Source organism: Schistocerca serialis, chromosome 9 (assembly GCF_023864345.2).
Source record: "Schistocerca serialis cubense isolate TAMUIC-IGC-003099 chromosome 9, iqSchSeri2.2, whole genome shotgun sequence".
In the NCBI taxonomy this organism is placed as follows: Eukaryota; Metazoa; Arthropoda; class Insecta; order Orthoptera; family Acrididae; genus Schistocerca; species Schistocerca serialis.
Window position 1 is genome coordinate 375,781,991 of NC_064646.1, and position 19,099 is coordinate 375,801,089.

General features: G+C 38.6%; 1 protein-coding gene across 4 annotated transcripts in view; it reads left to right on the forward strand.

Moving 5' to 3' along the window:
* The window catches only part of LOC126418709 (vacuole membrane protein 1), a 91,793-nt gene that overhangs the window by 33,492 nt on the left and 39,202 nt on the right, over positions 1-19,099 (forward strand). For all 4 annotated transcript variants that reach the window (XM_050085612.1, XM_050085609.1, XM_050085611.1 and 1 more), the window contains one exon: positions 2,730-2,950. In XM_050085612.1, coding sequence (XP_049941569.1) covers positions 2,751-2,950 — 200 coding nt within the window. In that variant the 5' untranslated portion in view covers positions 2,730-2,750. The remainder of the gene's footprint in view (positions 1-2,729; positions 2,951-19,099) is intronic.

A 19,099-nucleotide genomic window follows, 5' to 3' on the forward strand; every position in this document is an offset into this window, starting at 1 on the left:
AACTATCAGTTTAATAAGTCACGGCTGCAAAATACTAACGCGAATTCTTTACAGACGAATGAAAAAACTAGTAGAAGCCGACCTAGGGGAAGATCAGTTTGGATTCCGTAGAAATATTGGAACACGTGAGACAATACTGACCCTACGACTTATTTTAGAAGCTAGATTAAGAAAAGGCAAACCTATGTTTCTAGCATTTGTAGACTTAGAGAAAGCTTTTGACAATGTTGACTGGGATACTCTCTTTCAAATTCTAAAGGTGGCAGGGGTAAAATATAGGGAGCGAAAGGCTATTTACAATTTGTATGGAAACCAAATGGCAGTTATAAGAGTCGAGGGACATGAAAGGGAAGCAGTGGTTGGGAAGGGAGTGAGACAGGGTTGTAGCCTCTCCCTGATGTTATTCAATGTGTATATATCTGCAGTGAAGGAAACAAAAGAAAAATTCGGAGTAGGTATTAAAATCCATGGAGAAGAAATAAAAACCTTGAGGTTCACCGATGACATTGTAATTCTGTCGGAGACAGCAGAGGACTTGGAAGAGCAGTTGAATGGAATGGATAGTGTCTTGAAAGGAGGATATAAGATGAACATCAACAAAAGCAAAATGAGGATAATGGAATGTAGTCGAATTAAGTCGGGTGATGCTGAGGGTATTAGATTAGGAAATGAGACACTTAAAGTAGTAAAGGAGTTTTGCTAATTTGGGAGCAAAATAACTGCTGATGGTTGAAGTAGAGAGGATATAAAATGTAGACTGGCAATGGGAAGGAAAGCGTTTCTGAAGAAGAGAAATTTGTTAACATCGAGTATAGATTTAAGTGTCAGGAAGTTGTTTCTGAAAGTATTTGTATGGAGTGTAGCCATGTATGGAAGTGAAACATGGACGATAAATAGTTTAGACAAGAAGAGAATAGAAGCTTTCGAAATGTGGTGCTACAGAAGAATGCTGAAGATTAGATGGGTGGATCACATAACTAATGAGGTGGTGTTGAAGAAGATTGGGGAGAAGAGAAGTTTGTGGCACAACTTGACTAGGAGAGGGGATCGGTTGGTAGGACATGTTCTGAGGCATCAAGGGATCACCAATTTAGTATTGGAGGGCACCGTGGAGGGTAAAAATTGTAGAGGGAGACCAAGAGATGAATACACCAAGCAGATTCAGAAGGATGTAGGTTGCAGTAGGTACTGGGAGATGCAGAAGCTTGCACAGGATAGAGTAGCATGGAGAGCTGCATCAAACCAGTCTCAGGACTGAAGACCACAACAACAACAACATATACACATTGGCAGAAGCATGCCTTCTTGAGCTTTTCAGATGAACCTAATTGAAGTAACTAAAGTTGAATGTCAATGGACCCATGTACCATCATGACACACATACTAACAGTAGTCAAGAGATAAGCTTTTCTAGATGAGTCCTGACTGCAAGCATCCATCTTTCAGTCCTGATGTGTCTCAACATTGCTTTTATTCACTCTTTATGAGGGCAAAAGAATCCATCAATGAGCATCATTTTCAGTATGCAGGTGGCTGGGCCTGCTTCTGGAGCATTCCTGAACACTCTTGTCCAGGAAGCATGCTATACCAAGTTGTTTGGTAGAATGGGCTTAAATTTTGTCCAGTGCTCACAATCCTCCTCTGTCTGAAATTAGAACACTCAGTATTTGTTATTACAGTACACATGACAACATCTTAAACAGAGTGCTATTTCTCTGTTCTGTGAAGTACTGGTAGTAGGGAATGACTAATAGCATTAGAAGTTTTTCCATTGGGAGAGAGACTTAGTAAACAGAATTGTAACTTCAATAAATGCATCACTGTTACACTCTTTATTATAAAGAGGATGGATTCTTCATACAAACAGTAGGCATAAGATAAGTGAGCTTCTGTGTATCATTTACTAGTGTATTCATTTTTAGACATTGGACATTACGTGAAAATTGGTAGTCCACCCTGCAGTGAACCCAAAAGAAAAAATACCATGAACTACAACTGGGCTCACTAGATCTACACACTGCAAACATAAAATTTGCAAGTATCTGCGAAAGTGGGAGAGGAAATCTACCTTACAACGCTTGGGAGACACACCTGGTATATCATAAACTAACTTACTTTAAGCTGTACTTCTGTGATGTGGATATGGCTAAATGTATTGTGGTATGGACAGTAATGATGAATAGCTTGGTGTTTCTTTAGAAGCTGTTATTTCTTGATCTTAGTGCCAAAGGATTGGCTGCTGAATCAGTTCTCAGAGAATTGCTTTCTAAGATGTTCTTTACACCTGTTACTGAGATAGTGTTTTCATTGTCACTACTTAGTTGTGTACAATATAGTATTATGTCAGAAATCCAGGTTTGCAGGGTACATCTACTATAGTTCAACTAAACATTTTTCACTGCAAAATTGATAATTAAGTTTGAAAATCTGCAGAATTTAAAATTCCATGTAGATGATTCCATAACTGTTTTAAGAATGATATTAACTTGGCTTATTTCTTGCACTTTTTTATGGTGATGGCTGAACTCATTATTTTAGGTATGTAAGTGCTTATATTTTTGTGCTAGTTGTTTGTAATGGCACTATTGTGCATTGCAAAGAGCTGCCGTCATCCTATAGTTTGTATTGAAATGATTCTTGAATTATCTCATAAAAATAAAAATATGCTCTTCATGTACATGTTTGCACAAAGCATAGTCTTCCTTAAAGTGACTTTCTTTAATCTTCAGTTGCAGAGACTGAATAGCACTATGCCTACAACACTTAAAAGGAAACCCGAAGGATCAACCAGGCATTCAAATGGTGAAAGTACCTCCCTTAGAGAGGTTTTTACAAGTAGAGAAGAGGAAGTACTAGATAGAAAAAAATTGGTACTTTGGCGGCAGCCTTTTAGGACATCAAAGTATTTTCTTCAGGAATTGATAGTTGATCTTCAGTATTACGGTTCAAAGTAAGTAAAACCTTTTATCTGTGATTTCCAATATTTATTTAAATTATAAACAAAAATTGAAACATTGTATTCTGTAAATTTTAATTTTCTTAATGTGTGCATAGTACTTGTTTGTTCCTATTCTTCAATACAACTTCAGTAGCTGACAAACAAACATACAGATATTTTCTAGGATTAATAATACTGATCAAAAATGATTTTTTTTTTACAAATAATATGAACAGATTTTGAATAGATAAGAAATCTACTTACTAAGTGGCAGCAGGAGAACACAAATACAAAAAAGATTTTACTTATGGAAGCTGTCAGAGCCAATGGCTCCTCCTCTCAGCAGAAGGGTTGATGGTGAAGGAAGAAAGGTGAAGGGAAAGGAACTAGAGAGGCTTAGGACAAGGGGTAATAGTTTCATCAAGTCATCCAGAACACCGGGTCGGGGGAGACTTATCGGATAGGATGAGAAGGAAAGACTGACTGTTGGGAACTGCACCAGACCAGATTTGAAAACTGGAGATCTTAAAGGCGGGAGGCAGGTTAATATGCAAGAAAGATATTACTGCTAAAACACCGTGCACAACTTAATAAGAGTGAAAAGCAAAGTGCATTGCATGTTACAGAGGTGGAAGGAGGACTGAAAAATCAACATGCCAGAAAATGAAAGATTCAGAAGACTAAAACAGAATAAAAAATGGAGTAGTTACTGTGAAGAATTGCTGACATGGAAGAAATTGATGTAAATTGAGGCCAGGTGGGTGGCGAGAACCATGGATATGTTGGAGCGCTGTTCCCACCTGTGGAGTTCTGATAAACTGGTGCCCGAGGGAAGAATCCAGATGGCCCAGTTGGTGAAACAGGCATTAAGATGATGACAGTCGTATTGTAGAGCATGCTCTGCAACAGGATATTATGTATTTTCAGTATACACCCTCTTATTATGCCAATACCTATGCCATACAGACAACACACATCATTGTGTTGCAGAGCATGCTCTACAACTTGACAGTTGTGACCTTGGTGCCTGTTTCACCACCTGAGTCACCTGACCTGAAGTCTATCCTGTACTAGAGCATGGGGATTGTTGGTTGTGTAAATTTGATACTTTATTTCTTCTCCAAGTTGCCTCATCTGTAAACAAAACTAAAAAGACAAACAATGGATTGATAGGTTGTGTAACAAACCATGTACAAAAGTTCTCCCATGGTGGATGATCAGCAGGCGTAAGGCTCTGCACACATTGTACATGATACTGGTACACCAGTTGCTTGTGAAGTATTCTCCATGCTGACCTTGGAGATGTACTGCATGTCATAGCCATTTGTCTTGCACTGATATCTGGTTCTTCTTTGACAGCACCTAGTGTGTACTTTACCTGGTCAGGCATTTGAGCAGCTGTGGCTCATGAGTATACAGTCTGGGTGTTCATAAATTTTTAGATTCAGATAAATATGAGAGTGTGAAATTAATAGCATCTTCTGTATAACAGTTACGCTTATGAAGATATTTATACAACTACAACCACCATCAACAATAATAAGATCAGTAGTAGTAGTAGTATTTATTATTATACAGGGTGATTCAAAAAGAATACCACAACTTTAGGAATTTAAAACTCTGCAATGACAAAAGGCAGAGCTAAGCACTATCTGTTGGCGAATTAAGGGAGCTATAAAGTTTCATTTAGTTGTACATTTCTTCGCTTGAGGCGCTGTTGACTAGGCGTCAGCGTCAGTTGATGCTAAGATGGCGACCGCTCAACAGAAAGCTTTTTGTGTTATTGAGTACGGCAGAAGTGAATCGACGACAGTTGTTCAGCGTGCATTTCGAACGAAGTATGGTGTTAAACCTCCTGATAGATGGTGTATTAAACGTTGGTATAAACAGTTTACAGAGAATGGGTGTTTGTGCAAAGGGAAAAGTTCTGGACGGCCGAGAACGAGTGATGAAAATGTAGCACGCATCCAGCAAGCATTTGTTCGCAGCCCAGGAAAATCGACTCGCAGAGCTAGCAGAGAGCTGCAAATTCCACAATCAACTGTATGGAGAGTCCTACGAAAAAGGTTAGTTATGAAACCTTATCGTCTGAAATTGGTTCAAGCACTGTCTGCAGCTGATAAGATTAAAAGAATCGATTTCTGTGATTTTATCCTTGCTCAAATGGAAACAGATGAATCTTTCGTTTCAAAGATTGTGTTTAGTGATGAAGCAACTTTCCACACTAACGGGAAAGTCAACCGTCACAATGTCTGTATATGGGGCACTGAGAATCCGCGGGAAACAACTCAGTATGAACGTGACTCGCCTAAGGTGAACGTTTTCTGTGCCATTTCAGACAATAAAGTTTTTGGTCCCTTTTTCTTCGAAGGTGCTACTGTAACTGGACTACAGTATCTGGAGATGTTAGAGAATTGGCTGTTCCCTTAGCTCAAACAAGAAGCACAACAATTCATATTTCAGCAGGATGGAGCGCCACCACATTGGCACTTATCTGTCCGTAACTACCCGAGGCGATGGATCGGCCGCCAGGCAGCCCGTGACAGACTACTTCATCACTGGCCTCCAAGAAGCCCTGATCGTACCCCCTGCAATTTTTTCTTGTGGGGGTATGTTAAGGATACGGTGTTTCGGCCACCTCTCCCAGCCACCATTGATGATTTGAAACAAGAAATAACAGCAGCTATCCAAACTGTTACGCCTGATATGCTACAGAGAGTGTGGAACGAGTTGGAGTATCTGGTTGATATTGCTCGAGTGTCTGGAGGGGGCCATATTGAACATCTCTGAACTTGTTTTTGAGTGAAAAAAAATCTTTTTAAATACTCTTTGTAATGATGTATAACAGAAGGTTATATTATGTTTCTTTCATTAAATACACATTTTTAAAGTTGTGGTATTCTTTTTGAATCACCCTGTATAATAATAATAATAATAATAATTATTATTATTATTATTATAATTATTATTATTATTATTATTATTATATAACTTGTCTGAAAAAAGAAAGAATTGTTTTTGTTGAATTTTAATGTTTTGTGCGAAATTAAATGCAGTTTAGGGCAAGAACGAAATAATGTTAAAGCTTTTGCTCCTCTCTGCTTCACATTTTTGTGTAAGTGGGAGTTTGTGAGCATTTTTATTTTATTTTTTTTGGATAATTGTTTAAGATCTCTAACATGTGAACTAGTTAACAAAGTAACTTCCCGGCTGAAAATTCGTACGTTGCACCCAAACAACAACTTACACTTATTACACACTTATATGTTAAATTTTTGCTTGTAGGCACACTTATTTAATTTCATCCCTTTCTCAGTCAACAGATGTGGTATGGGAGTCCTTAGTTCCTTTGTGGCTAACTTTTACAGGTAATTTTGTTTTCTATTAACACTTGAAACAGATTCAACAGAGTTCATGTTGGCACTGCATATGAAAGCCTGTCCCTGCACAGTAAACAACAAAGTCCAAACACAAACTGCCATTAGGGGAAATGATTAAATTCAGGTTATACCATCTACCAATATGGTAATTTGGCTAGAACACAAATGAGGCACTGATAACCATAAAGGCCAAAAGCACACCGTCATCTATCACACATTTAAGTGAATATTGGAGAAACCAGTCAGACAGCTTTTTGTGAACATTCATATATACAATGTGGACCTACAGCACAGATAAACCTAACTCTCCACAAGATCAACAGATGCCAGAAGCATGAGTAAATGCGACAGTCTCACAATCGATGATGATGTGCTTTATGGTTCTCAGCGCCTGAAACGAATTACTATATGACAAAAATCCAGAACTTAATAAACTACAGTGTACTACATCTCATTTAGAATTCCAAAAAATTGATTTTTCTATCAGGATAACTAGAACATGTACTGATGTCTGATCTAATTTTACTATATAGTGAGTGAATTGGCAAGTCTGCAAAGTGTGCTACCGTCTAGAGGGATTTATGTCAAGCAAACGGGGATAAAATTCTGCTACCGTTTGGTACCACTTGGTGGCACTGACATAAACTTGTAGTTGAGTGGTATGTGCTAGATGTGCACACTCAGAACCGTCACATCGTTAATCAGATCTGTATGTTTTTGGCCTGTAAGGCAATTGCGTGATGCCAGTTGCGCGTGCAAAAAAGCTCCTAAAAAGTGCGCAACTGAAGGTGTGCTTGCGATCCTGATGCCAAATTTCATGAAGTGTAGAGGATTAGCAATGTAGCGTAGTGCGGTAGATTTAAGCAGAGTCCATTCACTTCTGCAGTGTGTTGTTGCAATTTCTTCAGATGGTGGTGTGATACTGCTTTCACTGACCATTTACAAAGTTCATCAATGAAACTGTCAAAGGCAACAGTTTTCTTAATTAGTTTATTTTCCTCCTGTGTCGCATATGTAATTTCTCCATAGTTATCTGCTATGACTTCCAGGCCAAGTGTCTGTAAAGACAGTCCTCCCTTTCCAGGGCAGTCACCACATACTTGAAACAAACAAGTCTCTCCCTTTATCGCTTCCTGAACACCGGGTCCCGGGTTCGATTCCCAGCGGGGTCAGGGATTTTCACCTGCCTCAAGACGACTGGGTGTTTGTGTTGTCCTCATCATTTCATCATCATTCATGAAAGTGGCGAGATTGGACTGAGCAAAGTTTGGGAATTTGCACAGGCAATGGCAACAGCACAGTTGAGCGCCCCACAAACCAAACATAATCCTTATCATCTCCCTTTATGTCACAAACTACTATTGACTTGACACGCCAACCATTGTGTCATATGTCACATGCTCCTGTAAGTTCTTCACAGTTACCACACAAAGTTCGAAATACGCGCAGTACTGACGTACAGACATCTCTAGGTGGGTATAAAACTACCCACTTAGGTCGTAGTGCATAAAATTTGGTCTTCCAATATGTGAAGTTGTATAGTAGCTCTTATAAATTGCAGAAAATTCTTTAATGCTGTGAGTCATGTAACTCTTCACTTTCACAAGTTTTTGACCTTCAACTGTTATAGTTATAGTGTTCTTCTTGCTGGCACTCAGGTGAGAACAATCCCATTTATCTTCCAGAAGAAATCTGCCCTTTTTGAACTAGAGCTGCTTCTACAGGTTGACCATAATAGGGATCTCGTCTTCCAAAGACTACTTTTACAGAGCTCACATTTCCTGATTTGTCTACCATTTACTTTGATACTGATGGAATGTGGTTCAAAATTGTTTTCTTTGAAAATGTCTCAGGAATAATAATTAAAACTCGCACCTTTTCACTGTAGGATGCACAGTATTCAACAGCTGAATTGATATTTGTGAAAAATCCCTGGCAAGAGGTGCAACAGTGCTTTGGTTCATTTTCTGCTGAATATGGAATTTCTACGTAGAAGAGTGTGGTCAGTTTTGCTGTAGTGTATTCATTCATAGCTTTAGTAATTTCTCTGTGCTTTCTTGATGCATAGAGCGTATGACTCGACTTAACTGACCACGGTTTCTGAACAGGACTAACACCTACCTCTGTAGTTGAATAATTCAAGGTATTTAATTCTTCCTCTATTGATGCAAAATCTGCATCATCTGCACCATGGGAGGCTTTACCTTGTTCAGGTACTATCATTGTTGTTATTCTGTCAAAACATTTAGTACACACAAAGTCGTCACTTGAAACATCTTCACTTTACAACAGAGTCTTCAAATGAAAACATTTATTCTCAACCTGAGCAAAGTCTGTTTTTGTTGTTTGTTTTATATATCACTCTTTTATGGATAAGCAAATAGTGAGCACACTTCACTCTCCTGTGGTCCCAGTCAGAAGACATTTCAAAAAGTCCTTTTCACAAAACTCACTGCAACTGTGTCAACTGGCAAATCCCTCACAAAAACACAGAACACACTGGATGGTCTCAAATTTCTTACAAGCCTCTTCAGTAAACAAATAAGCACTGAACAACTGCAATACAAAAACCTGCAATGAACAACCACAACAAAGTGAAAGAAATAACTGCAACAAAGATGATAGAAATAAACATTGTAACAAAGAAATTAGTAAGAAACAACTTCAGTGAAGACATACAATACCCTTAAAAGTTGAAGCTCTCCTTTACAGACATGGTGCTAATCAACAGAAAAAAATCTAACTTTTCTGGATTAGCATTTTTGAAATAAAATCTGTAGATTATAAAAAAAATTCAAAGCCAACAGTAAAAGAACTTTGACAGATATGTCCAAACGGAGGATACCATTGTAATCATAAAGCAATTATCTTTCAAATAAAACAAAACTGTAATCAATTATTTAGAACTGTTACAGAGATATAGCATATTAAAACTTTTTCCAAAATTTGCATCTTCAAAATGGTGTTCACAGTGTCATCTTTGGGGGCCTGTATCTCGGGACAGGTGTTGTAAAAAAGGAAAAATGTTTTTAGTGTTCAATGTAGTAATCCTTGGTATTTTCATGAAGTATGTTTTGTGTATATATGATCTCCTTGAAGTTCGTTTTTCCCAGTTAAATGTATCCTAAAGAAATGTACCATTTTAAATGAAACCCTATTGTTCAGACTCAATAATTTGCAACAGGTTATGGGCCCAGGCTACGTGAAACTGAACAAATACAGTTTTTTTCAAGTATGATTCAATTCAGTGTGTGCTGGTAGAAACTATCTGTTGTTGAATCTAGCTGTATGGTAAGAATATGGCTACAAACGGAGTCTATGAAGTGATTATCGATAAACTCGAAAGGCCTGAAAATTGAAATTGGGAAAAATGAAAATGGCATATCTCTATGGTACTCCATTCATATGAACTGGAAGACATTATTATCGGTATGCGTGAACCCGCGGTGCTGCCTCGGGAAGCAACAAGTGAACAGAATGGCAAAAGAATGACGTGAAAGCGGCAAGTTTGATAGCAAGTGCGCTAAGCAAAGCAGTAGCTGAACTTGTATTGACGTGCAGAAACTCGAAAGAAATATGGAACAAACTGCATGTGAGATTTGAATGTAGTAGCATGCAACGCTTGAACATGTTAATTGAAACATTCTTCCATTTCAAATGTGACTAAGCAGAAGATATTAGCTCACGTGTTGCTAAGTTACAAAAGCTATTTGTAAATTTAAATGATGAATTAATGAAACATGAAGAGAATACATTGTCTGAAAGAATATTAAATGGTCGAATTTTATCTAGTCTGGGAAAGGAATATGATAATTTTAAAGATCTCTGGGACATAATACCGGCTGTAAACCAGAATGTGAACTTCCTTATTGAAAAACTTTGTGCTATTGAACTGCGTGAACAACGTACAATGGATGTAACTGCATTGGTTGCGTATAACTCACGAAATAGGAAGATGTCAATGGACCAATGAGTACAGTGTCGTTTGGAGGTGCTCGATATTATGTATGTTTTATAGATGATTTCAGTAAATTTCGTCGAATTTTCTTTCTTAAGCACAAACATGAAGTGTACAATATGCTTAAGCAGTTTTTAAATGAAGCACAAACCAGATGACATGTTGTTAAACAATTTCAATGTGATGGAGGCAAGGAATTCAACAACTACTTCATTAAGAAATTACTCATGGATAAAGGTTTAGAATTACTGATTTCTCCACCGTATACTCCTGAACAAAGCTGTGTGGCCGAACGTGAAAACAGAACAATTGTTGAAGCCGCATGTTCGATGCTAAACACAAGTAAGCTACCAAGAGGACTGTGGGCAGAAGCAGGCAATACAGCCATCTCTATTTTAAATCGTACTGGAAGGTCTTCAGTTCCAGACAAATTTCCATATGAGTTGTGGTACAAACCATCAATGTGAAAACTTGATCATCTCAGAATTTTTGGCACAGGTTGCTATGTTCATATAAGCAAATAATTCCGTTCAAAATTTGATGACAGAGCTGTTTTTGGACAACTCGTTTGGTATGTCAATGGCAAATATGGATTTTGGGTCTGGGTTCCTTCCAAAAGGAAAGTTGTCTTGAGTCGTGATACAAAATTTAAACCAGAGATAGAGTGTAGCTCCTACAGTGATCACATTACCTTAGACATTCCTCGTCAGTCTGCTTCTGGAGGAAGCCAAAGTGAAGAAAACCTTAACTGTCTTGAACCTGGAGGAAGTTAGGATCAGATGGCAATAACAAAAAATCTGCAGAATTCCAGAAAGCCAAAGCATCAGAATCTTCTAACATAGATGAACTGGAGAACAGAAGACAATGAAGAAAACCAGCCTGGATAGAAAATGGTGAGTTCTTGACGTTTTCAAAACTTACTGCTGGCGAACAAAAAGATATAAACTGTTTTTCTGATGTATTACAGTCGAATAAGAAAGCAAATTGGATGCAAGCTATCAATGAAGAACTAGAATCACTAAAGAGAAACAATACTTGGGTGTTAGTTGAACATCCTATAAATGCCAAAGTATTACAAAATCGTTGGGTTCTACGTCGAAAAGTTTCAGCTGATCGAAACACTTGCTTGAAAGCCCGATTAGTTGCTAAAGGATATATTCAACAAGCAGGAATAGATTATGAAGATACATTTAGTCCTGTTGCACGTTATGACACCATTAGAGTTTTGCTAGCGGTAGCTGCTTTAAAAAACATTGGTGTTGAAACAGTTTTATGTGAAGACGACATTTTTGAACGGAATACTTCAAGATGAAGTATACATGGAATGACCAGAAGGCTTTGAAGATAGTTCGCATCGAGTGTGTCTCCTGAAACGGAGTCTCTATGGACTAAATCAAGCACCACGCTGCTGGAACAAATGGTTTATGGGTGTTACGGAAAAAGCAGGTTTTTGGAACAGTGCTGCAGATCCTTGTTTGTTTTATGGCAAATGCAATGAAAAAAGACTTTATGTAGCTATTTACGTTGATGACGGCCTAATTGTTGGCAGTGACGAAGGAGAAATAACAGCATTTCTGAACACTTTACAATGTGAATTTGATATAACATTAGGGACTCTTGACAGTTTTCTCGGCATAAAAATAAAACAAAATTAAAATAGAGCAATTATGATAAGTCCAGAAAAGTACACGAAAGAAATACTGGAAAGATTTCGAATGGCAGAATGTAACATGAAGTCAACTCCCATTGGATATGAAGAAAATGATCACAATGAAAAAGAAGCAATTTCGTCCTCCATTCCCTATAGTGAGGCAACTGGATGTCTTACGTATCTCTCAATAGCAACTTGTCCAGACATTGCTATCAATAAAGGTGCTTGAGCTATGAGAAAACGAACTGCTTCAGACTGGAGCCGAGTTAAACGCATATTTCGGTATCTGTATGGTACGTTAAATTATGGCATTATCTATGATAGAGAAGAAAATCTGAGAATTTACAGTGATGCTGATTTTGCTGGAGACAAGCAGACAAGACGTTCAACAACTGGTATTGTGGCAAAGTACCACGGAGGGGCAATATCATGGACAAGTTAGTTGCAGAAGGTAGTGGCTACATCTACAACTGAAGCAGAAATCATTTCAGCAAGTGAAGGAGCCAAAAAAGTAATTTGGTTACGTCGTTTACTAAATGACTTAGTTGAAATGCCGGAACAACCTCCAACACTTTATATTGACAATGCCAGTGCATTAAAATTGGGAAAAAACCCTGATATCATCATCTGTCAAAACACACAGAGGTTCGACACTTCTATGTTCATGAAAGATTTCTGAATGGTGAAATTTTGGTAGAACATATAAATGGACAAAGCCACTTGAGCGAGTTTGATTTAACTTGCTGCGTGCAGAAATTGGTGTGAAGGAAGTCAAACAGTAACTCTTTGTTATCATATGACTGTTTTATTTATCCTTTTGGAGGAAGTGTTGTAAAAAAGGAAAAATGTTTTTATCGTTCAATGTAGTATTCCTTGGCATTTTCATGAAGTATGTTTTGTGTATATAGGATCTCCTCGAAATTCGTTTTTTAAGTGCCAAATCTGTATCCTAAGAAATAGACCATTTTAAATGAAATTGTATTGTTCAGACTTAATAATTTGCAACAACAGGAATTTTTTTGGGACAAACAAAAAAATGTATGTTTTTTACATACTCCTGAATTTTACCGAGCGAGGTGGCGCAGTGGTTAGCACACTCGACTCGCATTCGGGAGGACGACGGTTCAATCCCGTCTCCGGCCATCCTGATTTAGGTTTTCCATGATTTCCCTAAATCGTTTCAGGCAAATGCCGGGATGGTTCCTTTGAAAGGGCACGGCCGATTTCCTTCCCCATCCTTCCCTAACCCGAGCTTCCGCTCCGTCTCTAATGACCTCGTTGTTGACGGGACGTTAAACACCACTAACCTAACCTGAATTTTAACATATGCTAAATTCAATAACATCAGAGACTATAAAGGTAACCCCCCTGCCTGAAGTGATATGGATTATGCCTCTATTGTCTCCAACCTGTACAAGGAAAAATTGTCATCATAATAAAAATAAGAGAAATCAGACAACATACAGAAAGATAAGTGTTTATTTTTCTCACACACAGTTGGTTTGGAATGATAAACAGTCTGAAGATGCTTTGAAGGACCCTCTGCCATGCACTTATGTGTGAATAGCAGAGTTCTGATGTAGATGTAACGTAAAGAAAGGAGATGGTGTGGGTTGCACTTGAAGCCTGATGTTGGCAAGAGAAAGCAAAATGTGGTGGAAGCATAGTTCAGAAAGTTTGAATTAATTCTGTTGTTTATATTCATCTGTTCAGGCTCTTAGGGGATGTTATGGTAACAGGTGTATCACCAAGCTTTATGCAAGAGAGTAATGCTCAAGATTTAGTATGATTTGCTGGCTGCTGAGGGTGATTTACTTTGTGTGAGAGTCTCAGGGTTACCCTACCTTATGTCAGAACCATACTGACCGCAAGTGCGCATCTGGAGGGGATTTATATGTTTGTTTGGACAGCTGTCATCTGCAATTGAATGCTCTCCGTACCACATTAGCAACAATAGTAGTGTGTTGTGAATAACCCCAGCACACACTATTTGCAATTTTTATTTTTCCCCCAGGCAGGACATTTACCAGGGTGTATACGACCCGGGACAACTGGGAAATCCGGGAAAAACCTGGGAATTTTTTCATCCGGGAGAAAACCGGGAAAAACCCGGGAATTTTTCATTGTTTTAGTTTTCAGTAAAAATTTTGTAATTTTGACTGTAGAATTGATTCTCTAGCAAAGAATGTTATTGTATCCTGCTACTCGAGAATGATACTGCAGCAATAAAATATAAACGAGAGGGAAAAAAATAAAACTCTAGTGGCAAAGGAAATGTGCAATTTACAACAACAAAACACCGTGCACACACAAACGTCTGCAAATAGCAAAAATATGTCAAAGGCCGTAGGGCGCAGACGGTAATTCTTCGTAACAATAAACTGTTTGCTATGAGTATGACGTCACAACTGTTCACGTTGGGTTCGTTTGACCAGTTGCCAGCGGTCTGTTGCGCATGCTCATTTGACTCGCGTATAAGCAGTACCTTCTCCCGCTTCTTGAAGTTTGGCTGTTAGCTGTATCGGTAGTTGCAGCAAGCAGCCAGATGCAAACGAGAAAAATTATTCTCCCGCACCCTACCTGCCAGATTCACGCTTGCACAGAGTTGTCTGAGTTGTTGTGGGGAGGGGGCTAACCTCCACGTGACCCGTGTTTACATTAAGTGATTTCGCTGCTTCTCTTCGTGTACAGCTCCCACATCAAATGAAAACAAAATGGACTTCTGTGGCCGGGAGCTATCAAGTGAATTAAAATACATTCACATAATTACGGAGGGCAAAAATATATTATTAATTTCAGTTTTCTGATTTTACTTTATTTCCAAGTTAGTAGCAGTCAAGCATTAATCGCCTTGCAGAACAGTGAAGTTTTCTAAAGAAATTTGGCTTTATTAATCTTTCCGCTGAGGCAGCCATTTTATTTGAAACGAAGTGTTTCATTCTACAGTATTGCCTAGTTCCAACTGTTCACTGAATTTAAAGTGCAATTTCAAGTGCACGTTATCACCTGCCATATATGGCATTATGCCATAATAAAGAACCAAAATGAGATCGCAAGAGTACTGGTACTCCAAGAAAATTTACAACCCAAAAACCACATTGAAAAGCTTAATATCAGATGGGACCTACTTCATTGTGAATCTGGAAAAAGCCAATTTGCACTTCAAGCCGAATTATGCAGTTTAGAATGGTTTACGAAATTTCGATGCTCTTTGAGTATCCTCTGATGCCCTGTTTCTTTTATGGTGTAATGTAAGCTCTGTTAGTGCTTTATACACGAACATGCGGGCTTCCTACACCACTACAGTTGCACACGCACAATAATGCCTGTTTTCTGTCTTTCTCTGGCAACTGGTAAATCGAACCTATTTCTAACAGTCTCCAGATAGTATTGCGAACGGTGGTTAGAAAAGCTTTACTTTCAAAGTAAATTTCTTTCTACGCAAGATGAATAATGTTACGTGTGAGAAAGTGGGATGGATATCTAAATCACAGAGCGTTCGAAACTGAACAGTTTGAGGACCAGCCACTTACAAGAATTTCGAGCCGAGACATTTATGTCAGAATTTTAAATTTACTGGGACATTTGTGTGATGTATCTTAAAGTATAACACACGCAACAAAAAAATCAATATTACGTGTGAAAGCTTAGCTTCTGTTGTAGCGTGTTAATCTTAAAGACCAAAATTATATGTGAAAGCTTAGCTTTTCTTGTAGATATACGATACTGTGTACATTAATGTAAACCGTTACGTTTTCCTCTTGCGTGTTCGCGCTATGTAACCAGTGATCTTGCTATTGGCTTACTAAAACACTTGTCCTATGCTCTGAATAGCTGCTGTGATCGGCTGACGAGATCTCGTGGCTTGAGATATGACTCGCTTACAAAATGACATCGCAACCTCGGTTTCAACGCTGCGGAAACTAACGCGCTGTGTTGGGTACAATTCGAATTTATACTTTCGTAATACGAAAATATGCAGCGTATATGTTGCTGCAAATCAAAGAAGGTCTTTCCAAAACTTCTCTGCCCCGTCTTTTCTTTTTTTCCGGGAAGTTCTACGCGATTGTATAAAACATTAACCATTCAAAGGATTGATAAGTTTTACAGTTCCGAGGGAAACTCTACGGAAAACCTACTGTCACTTAGCACAGAAAAAGTGTATTTTCGCCTGGGGAAAAGCATATTTTTTAAACGGTATATCCGGTAATTTTTTTTCCTTGTCCCCGTATACACCCTGTTTACCCACCTTGAATTAGAGTTAAGGACCTTAGTCAATCAAACTCCCCCCCCTCCAACTCGCACCACCACTTCTTATCGTTCTTAGGAATTTTAACAGACACGACTACTTACAAGGGAGTACCATGTGGCATGAGCCTTCTGATTGACCAGCTTTCTTAGAAAATCTTCATCTTTGTTTCTTCAATTATAGTACCCCTGCCCACTTTAGTGTAGGCCATGATACCTTTTCAGCTATTGGCCTTATGATCTTTTTCTCCTATGTTGCAGCTTCACCACAACAGTTGCTATATGATGATGTTTGTGACCGTGAACACTTCCCTGTGATACTCTCTCTTCCTCATCAACACCCAATGGACCAGTTGCCACGATGGGCTCTCCAAAGGCCCAGCTGGCAATTATATACCTCAGCCATCACCTCTGTCCCCTCTCCATTACTTTATATGAACAAGATTTTCAAAGACGTCTCCAATGTGATCTGCCACGCAACTGGAACTGGTATCCCCTTTACTTTAAGAAATACAATAACCTGTCACATTATGTATTTTTATTTATACCAGTACGCATATCTACCTTTCAACCATCTTTGATTGGCAACATATTTAAATATTCAGGTAGAAAATTGCTGTAAAAAATAATCAATTGCAGTTAGATGACAATATTTTTAAAAGGATAATTGCTACTCATCATACAGGGCAAATACTGAATCACTGATAGGCACAACAAAAAGACTGTCGAACAAGAAAGCTTTAGGCCAAAAAGGCCTTTAAACTGCTTTCATGGCAGAGGCGATTGGCTGGGGTTGCGGTCTTCCACCACACGCAGGGCCCTGAGAACCCTCAGCCCACCTAGTTGTCCCTCTTTCAACCAGTTTTTAGTTACTTTTAAATGCAATTAACCCTTTTTTCTGTTGTACCCTATTTCATGTTTTTAGGACCACTCCTTCATATAACCCTCTCATGAAGGCAAGACCATAAGGATTCTGTCCCTCAACACTAGCTAATGAAAAAAGAATGGTGGTACAGGTTTTTATTCTTCCACTTCTTCCAGGGTTTTATTCTTCCTCTGAAAGTGAGTTACATTCCTATCTTTAACACTTTGACTACAACAAATCAGGGCTGGGGCGGTTGTGTCAGGGATGCTTCTTGCTGCATTTTAAACCCCTGGGACCACTAGACCTTGCCCACCCACGTAAAGACCTGATTCTCTGTCGTCAACAGGCACAAAGTAGTGGGACCTTTCATGCGCAATGATTGTATCTTGTATAAGAAATCCTGCCTGCAGGTCAACTAGCAGGAGACACAGGCCGCATGTTGGGTAAAACCCAACAGTTTGAATGAATAGCTGAGGATAGTCACCATGACCGAACTAACTGAATAAAGAAAATATGAAAGAAGGGCAGTTCTAAACAAAACCAGTCACATTGTTTTAAAGACAAAAATTAGGTGAGTGAAAGAGTGAAAGTATGCCTTTGTTACAAGATTTAGTTCACGAGTTATTAAATGCTAAAATAAAATTTTTGTATATAAAAAGATCCATAAAAATTAATAACTCGATCAAAAATGCCTTAAGTAATTCAGGCAAACATATCAAGAGCTCAGATGGAAACCCAGTTCTAAGCAAAGAGGGGAAAGCAGAAAGGTGGAAGGAGTATATTGAGGGTCTATACAAGGGCGATGTACTTGAGGACAATATAATGGAAATGGAAGAGGATGTAGATGAAGATGAAACTGGAGATGTGATACTGCATGAAGAGTTTGACAGAGCACTGAAAGACATGAGTCGAAACAAGGCCCCCGGGAATAGACAACATTCCATCAGAACTACTGATAGCCTTGGGAGAGCCAGTCCTGACAAAACTCTACCATCTGGTGAGCAAGATGTATGAGACAGGCGAAATACCCTCAGACTTCAAGAAGAACATAATAATTCCAATCCCAAAGAAAGCAGGTGTTGACAGATGTGAAAATTACTGAACTATCAGTTTAATAAGTCACGGCTGCAAAATACTAACGCGAATTCTTTACAGACAAATGGAAAAACTGGTAGAAGCCGACCTCAGGGAAGATCAGTTTGGACTCCACAGAAATATTGGAACACATGAGGCAATGCTGACCCTATGACTTATCTTAGAAGAAAGATAAAGGAAAGGCAAACCTACATTTCTAGCATTTGTAGACTTAGAGAAAGCTTTTGACAACGTTAACTGGAATACTCTCTTTCAAATTCTGAAGGTGGCAGTGGTAAAATACAGGGAGCGAAAGGCTATTTACAATTTGTGTAGAAACCAAATGGCAGTTACAAGAGTTGAGGGGCATGAAAGGGAAGCAGTGGTTGGGAAGGGAGTGAGACGGTTGTAGCCTCTCCCCGATGCTATTCAATCTGTATATTGAGCAAGCAGTAAAGGAAACAAAAGAAAAGTTTGGCGTAGGCATTAAAATCCTTGGAGAAGAAATAAAAACTTTGAGGGTTCACCAATGACATTGTAATTCTGTCAGAGACAGCAAAGGACTTGGAAGAGCAGTTGAACGGAACGGACAGTGTCTTGAAAGGAGGGTATAAGATGAACATGAACAAAAGCAAAACGAGGATAATGGAATGTAGTCGAATTAAGTCGGGTGATGCTGAAGGAATTAGATTAGGAAATGAGACAGTGAGTGAAGGAGGTTTGCTATTTGGGGAGCAAAATAACTGATGGTGGTCGAAGTAGAGAGAATATAAAATGTAGACTGGCAATGGGAAGGAAAGCGTTTCTGAAGAAGAGAAATTTGTTAACATCGAGTATAGATTTAAGTGTCAGGAAGTCGTTTCTGAAAGTATTTGTATGGAGTGTAGCCATGTATGGAAGTGAAACATGGACGGTAAATAGTTTAGTCAAGAAGAGAATAGAAGCTTTTGGAATGTGGTGCTACAGAAGAATGCTGAAGATTAGA